Genomic DNA, 18,118 nt, shown 5'->3' on the forward strand with positions numbered 1-18,118 from the left:
GTCGTATGGCAGGTGTGGCATGAATGGGACATGAGGGAATGGTGGATGCAAGGAGTTGTAATAAAAGTTTCATCATTTTTGGTTATTTATGAAGAGTTGTTCAAATAGGTTGCGTTCATGGCATTTAAGAATTTGACGTGTTAATTTCAGATGAAGGGCAGGGGTCTGTGTAAGTCTAAAGGAAGTCTCCAAACAGTTTTGAACTAAATAACTTTTCTTTTTGGGGTCTATCTATTCGACAAACAAAACATAAACATGCATTTTTATCGTGAGCAAGCACGCCACTCCACAGATCTGACCATCTAACTGACAAGGCGGCATGTTACATGAGTTAAATTTTAGTCTTTTTTGTTTTCGTAACGATCACCCATGATTTTTTAATTCATTTTATTGTCTCTGATTAAAACACAAGACATTTATAGACATTCCTTGCCATTAAACATTAAAAAACAGTCAAATTCCTTCCTTCAAAGTCTGAACTCTGCTTCAAACGACATGCTTTTACTGACAGATATTTGGCCGTGAACCTCTTGATCAAAAAGACCCATGCTGACCACTGACAATTAGAAATGTCAGAATCTCTATTTAATCCCTCAAGAAAAATTCGATCATCTGTCCAGTTCTAAATCCATTTACCCCTCTGCCTCCGCTGCTCTCTCCAGGAGTATAAATTATAAAGTATGGATGTTGTCACACAGTCTCCCCCTCTCATGCACACTCTCTAGTTAGTGTATTTTAAGTACACAGGAAGTGCGTAGGGCAACAGCATAGTGGCACTGCAGAACTGTGAATTTACCTTTTGGATATTTCATGGCAAAGTACAAAGTAATCACTAGTTGTTGTGTGGACAGGTATAGGCTTAGATCACATGTGGGGGCTAAAATCTGTACATACACGTACATACAAAAATCAGTTAAAAGATTTTAAATCCAGATATGGCTTAAAATAGGTTCATGTTTTTCTAATTGTTACTTTGTTTGGTGGGATAGTACCTGTAGTATTTATCATAATTTTATGTCAGTTAAGTAGAAAAATACAGGAAGTAAAGGTGTACTATTTAATTCATTTAGAGCAATTTAGACAAGTTCTGGCCCCTGTTTACAGTTTGGTTGCTTGGTATGAGGTATTGAATGACCCCATATGTATGTCACATCCGCTGCCCATGTCCAACCAGGAAGTAAAATTACAAGCTTCACCAAAAAATAAATAAATATTATAGTGTTAACTAATCTAGTCTAGTCTAACCGTAATTTGCACTTTAAAGTTAGCGTTTAGGTTAAAGACAGTCTCCAGGAAATGAATGTACAGTAAGTCAATGCAATGTCCCTAAAAAGCGTGGAATCCCAACATGAGTGTGTGTGTGAGTGGCGGTGATGGGAGGAGGGGAGGGGTAGGATCCTCCTCTCCTGCCAGAATGTGTTAATCCGCTTGGCTGCAGACCCCAGTCATGGCGATGGAAGGAGGAGAGATGCAAAGCCAATGAATTTACAGTGTACTCACATGAGGACTAAGGAGAAGGAGTGAAGGGAGCAGGCGGAGAACGGGGGATGCCCTCTCTGTGTAAGGCGTTCACAGCAGCAGGTCGAATCAAAGACAGGTCAGACAGAGCAGGGTCTCCTACTGTCTGTCAATGAACTCAATACTCAATGGCCTATGACAGATTGTACTGCACTGATTGACTGTGTCAGCAGATTGACATAATAGCAGAATCAAATTCTGCAAAATTAGCTATTGATTTCATCAATTTCATATATGCAATTTCATATTAGGGATGCACGATACCAGGAGCTCTTTAATGTGGTGTGATACCAGGAACTGATACCAAATATGGATTTACTGAATACATATTATGCTTATGCTTATATCAGAGAATGAAATAAGCGCAGAGTGGTGGAAAACATGGATTTCCAAATAATAGCATCTTGAAAGTAGGAGAATAAATATTATAAGATGGTTAAAAGCTCTTGAAAGTGAATTTAGCATGTGTCTCCTCTAAGAGTGCATTGTACAATCTCTGCCACCAAAGTTTGGTGATCATAATGATATTATTTATTTAACTTTAACTTTGCAACTTTTCTAATGTAAAATGAAGGTAGCCTGGCGATGTCTTCAAGCTGCCTCATTCACTTACCTTAATGCTAACAACAACTAGCATGCTAACAGCTCACCAGCATTACTTCCTGGGTTTGCGAACTATAAAATTCTTCATAATTAGATGTGTTTTCATTTTGACCCTCACAGCTGCTTTTACAGTATGTCTGTGCTGGGGTAAAACTAATTTTACTTCATTACATATTAAAAAATAGAGTACATCCCCTTAAAGCAGACCTATTCTGCTAAATCAACTTTTCAGAGCTTTTAACCATGTTATAGTTGTTTCCCATTCTCATTTACTTTACTTGAATCACTTATTTTTAAGACGCCATATTGCCGATCAATCCCCGTTTTCACCACCACCAACTCTGCTCACTGCTCTGTACTTACTTCATTCTTCAATTTTATTTTCTTAATCGATGATACCCACAGCATTCAGCAGCACGTGTAGTTATTCTGGTACCAATGGCAAAACATATGCTACTCGCTAGTATGATCTGCAGCTATCATCTCCCATTGGGCACCGTAGTTTTCTAACACGTCGTTTTAGATGAATATTGTTATTTAAAATGTGCAAATTACAACATAATGATCCTTGGGTGTAATAGATTATAACTATATAGCTGACACAAGCATCTTCTTTAATGTCTTGTGCTTTTTGCATTCATAACAACCACAGGCAAAATCCTTATATGTATTACGCACTTGTCAACCCCATTTTACCCATCGTCAAGAGGTTGTACTAGCTTATGTCCAATCTATCTTTTGTCAAACCTCTATATCATTATAACTGATGCCCATAGAGACAATTTTCTATTATTGCCACTTTACAAAATAACACATTTAACTCGCTTGGTTTGATTGTAACATATGTTTTGTTAACCCCATCACAGTACTTTGAAATCTTACTTAAAAACAAACATGCTAACCAACGCAGCCAGATCACAACTGGAGCTAAACTAATGAGAACAACGACCGTGAAATTTAAATCACAGGATGGGGTCACGGGAGGACGAGGAGAAACGGTGCATGGGTTATCAAAGAAACACAAACACTACAGCTCGGAACAGATGCAGATTAGGACTCCAGCGAATGACGAGGAAGGACCCAGCGCCAGACTTTGCACTTTGGAAAAACGACAGAAGTGGAGAAGACGAGAGGAGAGAGAGAGAGAAAGAGGAGAGAGAGTGGGCGGCGTGGGAGGAAAGGGGGAGGGGGGAAGAAGTGATGAGAGGGGGCGGGACCTAGGAGGAGCCCTCAGCCAGTCACGGGCCTCCGCGGCGCACGGCAGGGTGAATCCTACCCTGGCAACACAATAGAGCCCACTGCCTTACAGGGATGGAGGGATGGAGAGAGGAGAGAGGGAAGGAAAGAGGAGAGGCGGACAGGTGGACAGATGGCGGGACTGGCGGAGGACAGGATGGGCACCGGACTACAAAAACATGGCACTGTGTAGGCTACTCATTACTGGTGCAGAGCGCGAGTGATGCTAGGGTTGGACAATGGCACAAAGTTAGGATTGATGTAGTTGAGAAATATTCAAACTTAATACTTTTCACAGCTGACCAGCAGAAAATGTTTAATTATGTAGTGCTAATATAACCTCACATTATAAAGGGGCACTTATATGTATGTTATTTGGTTATTTTTTTAGCAGAACACATGTAATTAAATAAATGAAAAATGGACGCGTTTATACAATACTGTGCAGCATTCCAACAAGTTGACTGTGGAATATCTACAGATCATTATATTTTGAATTTGACAATGAATTCACATTTTAAAATTAAGTGAGAGTACAATAGGAGGGCCATTAAAGGTTGAATAGGGTCATTAAGGCTGAAACTGGAGACAATAGCTGTTTACAGTTTCAGTGTAGTTAGCCCCTCCCCTCAGACAGATATAAGGCAGTGTCCACCAGTGATCTGACCAGAACTGAAGATGCGGATTGAATGAGCAGCGAAACGTCTTCACTTTTACAAAGATTTGTCCAGTTGACAGATTTAAACTTGGTCTTTTGCTTTGCAGTTATTAACACTACTCTAGGCTCTGATTAAAAGTTACCCTAAAGCTTTTTTTGTTTGTTTTTTTGTGTAGCTTTTTAACATTTTGCTAATTTTCAATTTTGTAGACACTAGCAGATAAAAGTATTGCTCAGTTACATTACACGAGAGTAACAGTAAGTAACAGTACTCTTACTTGAGTAAAAGTTGTGGTTACAAGTGTGAGTAAGTCTACAAGTGACAAAAGCTTTATGTTGACAATATGAAATGATTTTAACATTTGTGTTTCTTTCGCTGCTCCTTCAGATCTGATTTAGTTTGTCTCATTTTCGCGTCTATTCTTTGAAAAGATTTTGTGCATTACATAATACTTTGTTCTTACTTACAGCTACTTCAAATCATAAATCCGATACTACATCCAAACGCTTACTCTTCCTTGAACTGTACTATTCCCAAATACTTTTTTTTACCCTTAGTTGATTAATTTCTCGAACTACTACTTTGCACTTCAACTCGACTGGTATTATCTTGAAGTAACTGTACAATTTTGACTACACTATCACCTCCGCACACCGACGACCCCATCTCAATCCTTTCGCATTTGACAGAATCCAACCTTTTCTCTCCTCCCACTTTACTGTAGCTTCGCCAGTTCACAAAATGTTCCAAATGTGTTAGCTTCAAACGAGACGCAACACAACAAAAACCGCTAAGAGCAAACTATGGAACTGTGCCTATGTTTTCGGTGTAAAAACTCACTAAATATTTGTTATGGGACCGCGCCAGGCCTGTGATGTCTGCAGAGCATCCAGTCTGCCCGAGCATTGAGTGAAAGTAATTGGGAGACAGTGCAAGTGCTAGCTAGTTCCTGTCAAGCTAACGTCTCCCTGTAATGATGAGCCATGCAGAGGAGCGTATAGAGCTATAGTGTCATGTTCCAAATTTACAACTGTTCTTGTCAGCGGAACAGCCAGGCAAAAGAAGTGGACAGAAATTGGCGTATTGGCTGTCACAATTTAATTTTGGACTATCGGACAGGTTTTGTGAAATTTCGGGGTCAATTGTTAGAATGATTTGATGAAATTAGTAAATTTCTATGGTGTCGATCAAAATATTACAAATAGCAGTGGCTGGATTGACGTTTTACTTAGAAATTCTCACTTCAAAATTTCACCCAAAACTTTTTGACTGTTTCAATTTGTATTCTGTCATGTTAGACCGATCAAAACTGTTGACTTACATTTAGCCAAATTTGAGTCATAATTATGTTAACTACTGTTTTAGTGAAATGAGGAGTCCAACCTTTGGTCCTGGTTTGATCCCGGGTTTAGTCCTGGTTTGGTCATGGTCTGAGCAGTTTCATTTTGGACTTTGGGATGTCGGCTGTCGGAATAAATTGACGATTAGCAAATGTCTATGTGTCAATCAAAATATTACAAATAGCAGTGACTGGATTGATGTCTTACTTAGAAATTCTTGCCGCAAAATCTCACCCAAAACTTTTTAAATGTTGATTTAATTTATATCCTTTCATTTTAGACCAAACTTAATCAAAATTGTCAAATGTGATTTTTAGGCAAATCTGAATTCTTATTATGATAACTAGTAACTACTAACTGTTTTAGTGAAATTAGTAGTCTAAACTTATTTTTGCACAACTCTATGTTCACATCATAGACTGTATAAAGAAGTGGACTAAGTGAGCGTAACGTCACCTGTAGCGTCAGTTCCAGTCAAGTGAAGCTCATCAAGCCTAGAGCAGTTATAGGCGTGAATTTGCCGACTTCCGCGTTTGGAAACTGGAGCACGAGTATCATAGTAACCAAAGAGCCAGTCTGGACCAAGGCTGTTGAAGGTGACACTCTTCCCGCCTTCACCGCTGGTCTAGCATGGAGCGGGCGCTTAGCAACGCTGTCAATCAAACCTGTTGCTGCTAGCGACTTCTGAGAAAGAAGGCGTTTCAGTTGTCTGTTATTGTTGTTCATATCTTGATTCACAGATAAAATAGCAAAATAAAAACACCAGGATCATGTAGAGCAGGTTAATACGAACATTTTAAGACCAAAATGACGAGGCTCACTGCAGCAGTTATAAAGAGAGGGGTGACAATTTTTCAATTAGAATCAATGGAGCCAGAAGCGCGACATGATCACTTCCTATTTGGAACACAGCGGCTAGCAGGTTAGCAATGTCCATTTATAAATACAGTCTATGGTTCACACATGTCCTGTTTTGGTACCGGTTCAATCCTGGGTGTAGCCTTTCTTTACATTTTTTAGTGCATCATGACGTGTCACAGTCATCGTACTGTCATAAAGATATATATTTAAATTAGACAGCCTCGGACTACTAAACTTTCCACAGTAGTCCGAGGAGGTTTATGGTTTTGCTGCTGCGGGGGAGAGAGGGCGGTGAAGTACTTGAAATGGATCACTTAAAAGGTGATTAGTCAAGAGCCAAAAAAAGCCTTCTGATTGGTTGTTGATAACAGGAAGTAGGGATGAGGTAGGGTTTGGTTCTGTTTGACTCCTGTTTTAGTCAAGTATTTTTATATCCATACTTGACCTATTTGCATCTACTACTTTCATTTTTGTTGTTACACATTTTCCTGTCCATTTTATAACCCATTACGAATCTCAACACTTAAACCACATTAAACTAAAGGCTCCAATCATAGAACAACCATTCAGCCCCATTGCCTTTCCGCGTGTGTGTTCAAACCAAATGACACGCCAGCATTGTCAACAACATCTCCTCGTGCCGCTCTCCACTCCTCCATCACCCCCACATCCTTCCATAACATGCAGCTATTGTCTTTTTTCAATTTTTTTTCTCTTTCCTGCTTTTATTTACTTCACGCTTGCATTTTTTTAGGTCAACACTTGCACATAATCTACAGTATATCCTCCTATATGTGTTACTGCTTTCTTTGAACAGAGCCACAAAGCCAAAGCGTGTGGTGGTCGGCTGCACACGACACCTCCTGGGCGTTAAAATTGCATTAAGCTCAGGGCAGATCACAGCGCTGGCTCGTAAACCGCGTGGCGAGGGGGACCGCAGCAGCCCGAATAAGCCATTGTCGATTTAAACCACACGAAAGGTCGCGTTCACGTTCTTGAGTTAGATGTCATGATTTCAGATGGTGGGCCCGGGCCTGTATAACTCTATGGAGAGATTTGCTGCTTTTGGAAGGAATATCTAAACTTGCTATATTAATATTATGGCCCAAAGTGCTTTAAACTGACAATGGTCTCGTCTTTGGTGTTGAATGATGGCACCAATTTCTGAAAAAAATTCTGAAAAAATAAGTGCCAGTTTTTGTTTTATATGGATAGGCCCAGTAATTACAGAACCATAAATCAGGTCAACAAATCTGCAATCTGACAGTTTAACAGCAAATTCTTCCATAAAATTCTGATCTGTCTGCAGCTTAGTTTTAAACTATAGAGATTCTAAAATGTGAGGAAAATGCTGTTGAGGGAGCAGGTAGTTATAATACTGTATAATAAGTGTAGTAAAAATGCATGAACCTTTGAAATGCAAAGTTTTTAGATTAGCAAATGTACTCAAATATAAATTAAACAAGACACAACTTTAGGTATATTTTGGAAGCAAAACCCAAATTACACGGGACATTTGAACATAACGAAACAAAATTGTGAGGTTTGCATTTTGCCCAGATGTTGCATTGCAGATAAAAAATCCGGACTTCTCCTATGCAGCTTTTCAGTCCTAAAATCATTACCAGATCCATTATATGGTGAGATTGTGTTCACAACGAACATGGTTGCTATGCTAATAGCGTGGGTCTATTAGCATAGCATCCACATTTTCCTAATTTATGTATTTGTTATTGTTCATTCCCATTAACACTTAAATACATCATTGGAAACGGAGGTGTAGTTTATAAAGTATATTTTTCAAATGTAGGCGTTATTTTAAAGCAGATCTATTCTGCATAATCGACTTTTCAGAGCTTTTACCCATGTTATAGCTTTTTCCCTTCACCACTTACTCATCCAAAATTGTATTTGGAGTGATTCGTACATGTTTGGGCAATCTTTACGGCTTATTTTCAATATGCGTATTTACTCTGATCAACCCGTTTTCACCGCCACTGGCATACACCCACTGCTCTCTACTTTCTGTTCTTCAGTTTTATTTTCTTAATTGGTGATAAGCGTAGGATTCGGCTCGCTAGCGTGATCTACAGCTATCCATCGAAGATTCCAACAACTGCACGGGGCTTTGTTGTGATGATGTTTACAGCTACGTCTGGTTCCATTAGGTACGTGGAAGTCAGCAGACTTGTTTCTTTGATTAGGCTGTTTTCTATGAATAGTATGATTTAGAATGTTCAAATTATAACATGACATATGACAGATTATACGTCTATATCAGGCTCAAGCACAATATGTGTTCTTTAAGTTAGTAAATGTGAAATACCAGTCCCAAATTCACCCAAAGCATGTTTAAAAGGGAATTAAAGCAAGAATGCATATTTTGTGTTCTCTAAACTACATTATCAAGAATTCTCGCTCCCTGTCACATCCCTCAGGGCCCTACTTTTTCGCACACTATATCTGGTAGAGTTACACGGCGTTGAATCATCCTGGCGTGTTAGTTTAGTAGTCATTATGTACTCTTTTTGGGGCTTGATTTGCGCTCCAGTCGACGGCACACATACATTATAGAGCAGGTGGAGCGGGGTGCACGTGAGCGAAGGGAGGGAGAGTTTGAAAAACACTACTCTGTTCCCTAATGTGGCTCTACACCTGCTCGGGAGGCTCTCTGCATGGAGCGGCTGTGATCGTGCTGACCCAGTTTTGCTCCAGTTAGGCAAAGTCACCCCTCCGACACGTTCACAAAGTCAGTACATGCTGTTGACCATGGAGAGAGGGGGGGTGGATACAGAGCATTTGAGCAGAAGGTAAATGTGTCCTATCTGGTCTAAACAATGATTTTTTTTTTTCTCGAATGTTATGTGGTAATACAGGAAATGCTCCACTGTGTTTGTAAAGCCTGTGCACCTTCACTAGAATCAGTTGGATAGTTTCAGCTCTAAAATTCCCAATCTTTACAGAACAAAAGCTAAAACATAGCTGTTAACTTGACATCACAAGGTGGAACAGAGCATTTTGAGCTTTGGAGATGTAGACAGACTAATTATAAAGGGTTACTCAAACATGTGTGAATGAAACAAACCAGAAGTATGTTTTTTTTTTCTTTTTTAACATGGCTTAAAGCTCACAAGAGTCAATGTCACATACTATAGGACCCTTAAACTGGGGGAATTTTAAGATTTTATTCAGGGTGAACTGCAATATTGATCCAAAATGCCTTGGTAATAGAAACTGGAATATGACTTCCTCTTCAAAACTACAAAAACTGCCTCTCCAAATTGGCATTACGCCCAAACAAGCAGCATTCATTTTCATTTAAGTGTTTTTAATGCTGAATAATGACCACTGAACATTTTTAACGATATGTGTGTATGACTCTTGAGTCTTTTTTAAATAATTGCATCTAAGTACGAGGAAGTTGGCAGAGATAAGGGGTACATGAACACAGAAATTTTCAGAGCACTCAAGCCTCAGTTAAAATACAACTTTGAGTACACGAACGTTTAGATAATGCTGATTTAATGTGGTTAAAAGTAAATAAAAGTCGATTTTGTACCTGGATTTAAACATTGTCAGAGCAGAGGCCTGTCTCACAGCTTCAGGAAAAGTGATCCAGATTTGAGCTGAAACGCTGATTCTCCATGTTTAGTCCTGACTCTGGGACCAGCAGGAGGCCAGTCCCTGAAGTCCTCAGAGTGTGAGATGGTTCAGATGGCACTAACATGTCAGACATGTACTTTGGTGGTACGTCTCAGATGCAGTTTTCCCTGAATAGCTATGTACCGTAAATTTCGGACTACAGAGCGCACCTTGATATAAGCCGTACCAGCTAAATTTGAAGAGAAAATCAATTTTGTACATATATAAGCCGCACCTGAATAAAAGCCGCAGGTTTTCATATTGTAACATGAGATATTTACACAGAAAGACGGTGCACCGACACGCTTTTTTTTAAACTGTGCTTGAAAATTGGCACCAACACGACAACAACACGGGATGAACACATCTGCAGGTTTAGAAAATAAAGCTGCACCAACACGGAAAATCTGCTTTTATTTCCTCTGAAAACTTTTGTCGTCTTTTTACATTGACCAAGTTGGATTCATTGATGTCGAGCTTACGTGCAGTGGCTCTATTTCAGGGGTCGGCAACTCGCGGCTCCGGAGCCGCATGCGCCTCTTTCCGCCTCATACTGCGGCTCTGCGTGGCTTGGGAACTGACACAGACACAGCTCAGTCCTGCGTAAAGAGCCCTGATTTTCAGACGTTGTGCGCACAGGGGTCAGGAGCAACTTTGGCCCGTCCCTAATGACACACTAATAAGCTCGTCCGTAGATGTATCATGAAAATCCTGCTGGAAATCGCCACAGAAATCTATTTGATGTAGTAGCAAGTATATTATCTGCTCTTGTCTCCGCGGTGACGTATCACGTATAACACATCAGACACGACGCACAAAAGTAGAGCCACAAGCGAGTGAAAATGAGCCAAAACAAAAGTCTTTGGAGATCTTTTTAACAAAGGGGAAAAGGACAACTGAGGAGCCAGAAGAAGAGACTACGACCTCCAAGAAAAAGAAAGATAAATTTAACAGACAATGCCTACTTAAAATCTGGGTTTGTCGCTACAGGTGACTCACGCACAGAGTCCGCTCTGCGTAACATACGGGAAAAGCAAATAAGGCAATGAAACCTTCAAAACTGCTTTGGCACATGGAGAATAAGCACCTGGGATTAAACGATACGCTACGAGTTTTTTTGTTGTTGTTTTTTTAAAGAAACTGCGGAGTAGAGTAGACATAATCACATAATCAGCGCGATGCATGATGCAGCGGTTTGGTGAGTTGTATTTTTTTAATGCACTTAAGTTGTTTTTGCCATATTTATCTGCCACGTGTAGAAGGCTTGTCCGTGAAAGTAAAACCTACATTATTCCGTTACATTATTGTTATTATACAGTGTTATCTTCATTTTAGATGTCAAAAAGTATTTGCGGCTCCCAGTGTTTTATTTTATGTGGAAAGTGGGTCCAAATGGCTCTTTGCGTGCGTGTTAAAGGCCGACCCCTGCTCTGTTTCCTTTCTGTTTCTTTATCTTAAAAACTGCATCATATCCATTTCATGATGCGCAAAATGATCGTTCAAAATCAAAACTAGTGAATTCTTCAGAGCAGAATCTTTCCCCACGTCTGTCTCACTTTTACGTTTACAGCTAGAGAGCGCCCCCCAGGGTCCGTTATCCAGTAAAATTCCATATATAAGCCGCACTGCTGTAAAAGCCGCAGGGTTCAAAGCGTGGAAAAAAAGTAGCGGCTTATAATCCGAAATTTACGGTAACTGAAAATAAATCGGAAATCCCACAGTTTTTAAGTTCATAAACCATCTCTGGACTCATTTCTGCAATCTTCTGCGATCAGATTGTGTTCACAACAAATGTATGGCTCAATTACCGTAGTATGTTAACTCATTACTAAATTGCTTTATTTTTTCCCAAAATAAAGCAATAATTTTAAAAGGTCTGTACTTGACTTTCATTATTTCTAGTTCATGAAAATGCCCTTTGTAACGTGTAGTAAAAGCAGCTTTTAAATATTTGTAAAAGTGGTACATGTGGTAATATTTTATTTTACCTTCACTACCCTTGTAACTTAACTAGGTTTTTTTTTTTTTTAAATTCTCTTACTTCACGTTTCATTAGTACAACATAGGAAGTATAACATAGATTGTTTTTTGTACTATGTCCAATAATGTTTTTGATTCAAGCCATTATTTCTTTCCCTCCTGTTTGGCCCTCTCCCGTTTGGCCCTCTCATCGCCAACACTCCTCCTGTTCAGAATACCTGAAGCACCCTTTTGCTGCCGCGGCTGGCTGCATGGTCAAGAGTCCACTGGGCAAAGCTACTTATACCGCCAAATCCTGTTTAGCAGAATCCTCTCAAAATAAGACCTTCTTTCTCCCCCTCTCAGTCTTCCCTCTCTCTGGCTTTGTACCCTTTTTGTTACCGTGACCGTAGCTTTTATACCAGCTCCTAACCCTGCTGATCGGCCCACGTGGAGGTCCATTGGCGTATTGTGACTTCAGATTAGCAATGTTACTATATCACATTTCAGTGGTACAATTGTTGTGAGAAGAAACATCACAATTTTGGTGAAGGCTATGATTTTACTTCCTGGTTGGACACAGGCAACAGATATGACATATGTAGAGGTGGTGTATGTTACCTAGCAACAAGGGCCAAAACTTGTCTAAACTACACAATAGAAAGTAAAAAAGTTACGGTTGCAATAAGACATGAAGTAGTAGCAGTATAAATGAGGCTAAAAAATAATAGCTAGGTAGTTGAGAGCAATTGAACGAGTATAGTAAAGGTGTTTTGGCTTCAAAAACACACTGGAGTACTTTTTTGGACTATTGTATAATGATATCACAAGGTTGAACTGAACGTTTTAGTCTCTGGAGAGGGAGACAGTCTAAATATAGGATACTCAAAACATGCACAATACATATGAATGAAACAAAGTATGCTTTTTGATAATGAAAAAGAAAACATTAGCTCTATTCAATTAAGCGTTATATAGAACTTTTAAAAACTATAATTACAACTAACAACCAAAGCAACACTGAAACCTTTGCACTACGTTTAATTTTACACTTTATTTTGAAGGGTGCACCACTAGCTATGTCCATGAAGATGTTATTGCTTTGCCTGGAATGATCCAAAGTATGGCATTAAATGTATCTACCTTGAATTTTGTCACTGAAAATACCTTAAAAATATGCAATTTCTTACAGTGAGTTGGATCATCTCTCCACAGATCTAAACTGTAACTCGGTTTGGTTACATCACCACGGAGATGGGTAGGTTTAAAGCGTACCATAGAACATTCTACGCAAAGCAATTACTAAACCTATGGCAACAAGCAGGTGGTGAAATATTTTACACAAATGTTATCTATACTCTGTGCAGTGTGTGTCTATATGGCCTAGATCCCTTAAAGCAAGAGACCGAGTGCATGGAATAATTTGCCCACTCCATGCTTTTTCCAGGCTGGATGCTCCGAGTATTTTCCCTCAGCCTTTCCAACGGTGGGTTCCGGAGAGTACCTGCTGGGTTAGCATGTGTGGGCTCGGTGGTAATAAGGGGCTGTTCACGTGGGCGGCCCATGGTACAAACATTGACCCGACAAATTGATTGCACATTAAAAGAGAATAGACAATTTTCTTGTTTATATTTTCAGACATATTGATGGGCGTGAATGTAGTTATGGTAATTAGAGACTCACTTACCTTATGAATCCAGAGCATCCTAATCATTCACAGAGATGAGTTTAGAAGCGCTTTTCACAATTTTCAGAGGCCAGGGCGGAGTTTAGCTGTCACGGTAAAGCCATAATAATAGCGATAACAACTAGAATGCTAACCATGCACTTCCAGGTTTGATCTCATGAGCTGCTTGTATAATATATCTGTACTGGGCCAAGACATATTTTGTTCAAATACATGAGAAAAATGTGGTACAGACACTTTAATGTGCTGCTTTTTTGGTTATGTCAACAGTTTGAAGCATCTGATCGGAGTAAAGTTTATAAAGGTTTATGAAGTTTTGTGTATGAATAAAGAGAGGGTTAGAAAACGTATTTATTAATTGTTAAAAATTTAAGATACATGTAGGTAACAACAAGCCAACAATCAACAGAAATGTATTACAGGTGATCAAGTAATGATAAAAATACACAAAAATGCAAAATTTAAAAGAATTATTCTTACTGCAGAGTGATGTAATATATAGCATGAGTTTGCACGGCATTCGATTGCTACAATATACAATAGAGAGTGTACGGAAATGCAAAAGAGACAGATCAATATGACATTTGTATAATGATCCCATATTATCCATTACATTCTTACATTTGTTCATTAGGAGCAATAATTGTGTGGCTATATATGTACAGTAGTTCAGTGATACAATTTTCTACTTTTCTCATAAATAAGAAAAGAGATGGAGATGTTATTGCTTTCCTTGGAATATAAAAGAAAATTGAATTCTGTCAACTGGACAAAAGTTTTGCAGTGACAGACATCTTTTCCTTGATATGGCAGTATTAAACATATCTATTTTTTAGTGCTCATATTGGGTTAAAAAAAAACAACTTGAAAACCATCCATTCCGCTGATCTGACCTGTAACTTGGCCTGGAATCATCACGTGTTTGTCGCTGTGAAGGAATATAAGTTCACTTTCATACCATGAAACTTTTCAGGCAAAGCAATGACGTCTCCGTAGAGAATAACTAGTTAGTGGCGGGCCCTCCAACAAAAAAATTGGTGTAATTATCAGATCAAATAACAAAACTCTCCATGTTTTTTTTTTTTTTTTGTTTTTTTTTTTCATGGACGATGCCGATACCAATTGTTTAAAATCCAGAGAAACCAATGGCTGATAATCTCTGCCGATACTTTTGTCCCAATATATAGCGCCGATTTTGATCTTTCTTCCTAAATTATATGCTTTGAAATGGCAAGAAACTTATCCACGACCTTATTTGACTGCAAACCATCAGAGAGGTGTAGTCACATTTGAGCTACAACCGAAATCCAAAACAACACATCACCCTATGTTAGAAACTGAAGGCCGATAGCTGACACTCTAAAAAGTGCAAGTATTGTCCCGACCAATACTTATCATGAGTACTTTTTCTTTGTACTAGTACTTTTTCTCTACTATGATTAGATTTGAGCTGCCTATTATTCAGCGATATATCTGACTTTAAAATGTGTTACTGCGACAGGCCTATTTGGGATCCATTAACACAACACACACTCCTTGTCTTGTCTACTTGCTATCTCTTCCAAATGTTAATTGCATACCATTGGCTATCTCTGTAATAACACATGCATATACTCCCTCCTCCTTGTCCACCTCTGACCACTGTAGACGTTGAGAAAGAAAGGCTTTAACGGCTGCAACAGTCCCGAGCCGGACGGGGATGACTCCATCGACCAAAGCCCTCTGACGGAGGAGAAGTACCGGAAGACCGACGACCTCGACAGCCTCTTCAAGCGATACGGCGTGAGTACAAATTCTGATCAGCTAGCTAACCTATTCTCTCTTGTCTTCTCTCTTCTCTTCTATTTCTATCCCTCTTTCTTTTCTGTCGGTAACTAAGGCTCTGAACAAGAAAGAGCACCGGGATTCTGAGAGCCCAGACCCGGAGGAACCCTTCTCCCTCACCCCCCGCACTGAGGAGAAATACAAAAAGATTGATGAGGAATTTGATAAAATGATGCAGAACTATAGGCTGTCAGTGAGTACCGCCAACTCTGTGTATTCCTACTACTACCTCCTCCTCCCCCCCGCTCCCTCCACATGTTGGTACGCTCCCCCCGCTGCTAAAGCTAATGCTAATGCTAGCCGGTTGACCCTCAAAGGTTGTCCGGTGTTCCGAAACGCGGCCTGAATACTCACAGAGCACCTGGCTGTACCATCTTGTCACCCTCTCTGACCTTCATCCATACCATTCACAATCCACAATCCTTCACTGATCGGTCATGTGTGCGGTGCTGTGGGCCAGTGGTAGCGCAAAGAGGAGTGGTTTCGGTTTGCAAAACTCGCCATTTAGCTTTAGCAGACAATTTAGACTATATAAATGAATACGATAGGAATTTAGCTAAGAGGAGGCTATAGCTATAAAAAGCTACAATGTGCGCTTTTTTACCCGCCTGCCACCAACCCATCATTTGAGCATGCAGTGTGTGTGCAGTGTTCTCACTCCTGATTGGACGAAAGAGAAAAGGTACGAAACGTGTGCCTTGGGTGTGTAATAGTTCTGTTGTATACATTCTACTGTTTGATTGGTTTATTGTGTACATAGACTGTATATATAAATGGACATAGCTAACCTGCTAGCCGCCAACAAGAAACGATCACGGGCGCGCTTCCGTCTCCATTGACTCTGATTCACTCTTTCTGTAATTGCTGCTGTGAGCCTCGTCATTTTGGTCTTAAAATGTTCCTATTAACTCACGCTACATGATTCATTTTTAAAATTTCACTGTTGTGTCCGTTAATCAAGATATAAACATTAATAACAGACGAATCAGGCGCCTTTTTTCCCCAAGGTTGCTCCCGCTAGCGTTAGCAACAGGTTTGATTGATTGAGTTGCTAAGCGCTCGCTCTGTGTTTAACCAGTGGTGTGAGCGGAAAGAGGCGTTATCTTCATCAACCTCGCTTTGGATTGGCTCTTTCGTTGCTATGATACTCGTGGTCGGAATTCCAAGTATGGAACGCGGCTCCAAATTCGCGTCTATAACCGCTGTCCTCGATGTGCTTCATTTGGTTGAAGCCAAACGCAATGGGTGGCGTCACACTCCCTTAGTCCATGTCTTTATACAGTCTATGATGTGTATGAAATGAAATATACTTGACTTACTAATCAACTTTCAAAAAAAAAAATCTATCAGTGTTAAGTTCATTGCTTGAAATATCTTTGTTGTAGTTTCTGTCATACTGTCATTGTAATTTTCTTAATCTTAAGTAATGGTTAAAATGACTACATAAATGTTCCTCGACTCAAACTCTCACCAAAAGTAGATAATTTTTGTTGACGAAAAATACTGATAGTTTGGTTGAATAGTAAAAACTAACGAATGAATGAAAGGAAGTTCCACTTTTCAAACTCAGAGCCTCAAAAGCAGACCATATACAAACTCACCAAACATGAAGCAGTTAGGTAGTTAAAATAAATACATTTATTTTCTGGTTGACGTAAACTTTTATGGATTTAGACTGAATTAGCAAGACATTTTTGTACACTATAACCAAGATAGAATAAAACAAAACAAAACAAAAATTGACCAAACGTTGACTTAGTAATTTTGATGACGTACTGCAGTAGTTATTACATTGTATTGTTAAAAAATGAATTACAATATATACCAAAAAATTAAATATATATATAGATTTTTTTTTAAATTTTATTTTATCAATATTTTTTCATTGTGTTTTTGTTTTACAGTCTTTCTTTTCATAGGCTATTTCCACCATGTATAATTTTCAAAGTTGTGGTATTGACGTGGCACAGGCCTGTAATCTATACCACAGTGATATTCTTTCTTCTGATTATAACCTTGAAATAAGAAAAAGATGTACAAGCAATTTTAATTAAACACCTAGGCATTATCACAGCACGTATAACAACCTCCGCTTCGTTACACATCTGCAGGTCAGCACGGATAAGCTAACAGATGAAGCAGAATACAGTGCAGAAATAACACTGCCAGACGAGTGCTAACTAGGCCCCCATGTTCACTCAAGTTGACATAGCAACCAGATTTAATCATGCTCGACGGTCATTGTATACTGCGAAGATCTGTTGAAGTTGCATCTAACAAAGCGTACTTGGAAAAGAAGTGGTCCTAAATGATGTTGAGGCAAATGTGACAACCATCTTTTAACTGTAGGTCAATGTTAAGGAGGCGTAAAAAAGTGACTGATATTTAAAGATGCACTACCGGTATGTAACTTTGTCATGGAATGTCCGCCACCTGCTTGCCTCGATTTATTTATTTATTTTTTCTTTCTTCTTCTTCTGGACTTGCCAGGACTTTTAGACAAAAAAACTAATATAAAAGCTTTTTTTTTTTTTTCGTTTTTCGTTTTTGGTTGTTTATCGCACTGAAAAACATGCATCCTGTGAGTCGGCTTGCATCTCCACAAACCTGACTCTTATTTGGCCTGGAGGAGAGCTTGTTTCTATAGAATTTCTGTTCCTTTGGCTATAATCTTCCACAGTATGGTATAAAACTCATTTGTCTCTACGGAGAATGGTTTTAACTTTCTATTTCCAGGGAATCATGCAGATCTATGCTACCTCCAGAAAGTGACATACGGTCCCTTTAAG

The 18,118-nt window shown here is 39.2% G+C and overlaps 1 protein-coding gene across 10 annotated transcripts in view; it reads left to right on the top strand.

Moving 5' to 3' along the window:
* mef2d (myocyte enhancer factor 2d) overlaps window positions 1-18,118 on the top strand; it is a 161,983-nt gene that overhangs the window by 92,202 nt on the left and 51,663 nt on the right. For 4 of the 10 annotated variants that reach the window (XM_055228222.1, XM_055228221.1, XM_055228223.1 and 1 more), the window contains 2 exons: window positions 15,153-15,287; window positions 15,385-15,522. In XM_055228222.1, the coding sequence (XP_055084197.1) occupies window positions 15,153-15,287; window positions 15,385-15,522 (273 nt within the window). The remainder of the gene's footprint in view (window positions 1-15,152; window positions 15,288-15,384; window positions 15,523-18,118) is intronic. The other 6 variants (XM_033981253.2, XM_055228226.1, XM_055228227.1 and 3 more) reach the window with 2 other exon arrangements.

This window comes from Periophthalmus magnuspinnatus, chromosome 16 (genome assembly GCF_009829125.3).
Source record: "Periophthalmus magnuspinnatus isolate fPerMag1 chromosome 16, fPerMag1.2.pri, whole genome shotgun sequence".
In the NCBI taxonomy this organism is placed as follows: domain Eukaryota; kingdom Metazoa; phylum Chordata; class Actinopteri; order Gobiiformes; family Gobiidae; genus Periophthalmus; species Periophthalmus magnuspinnatus.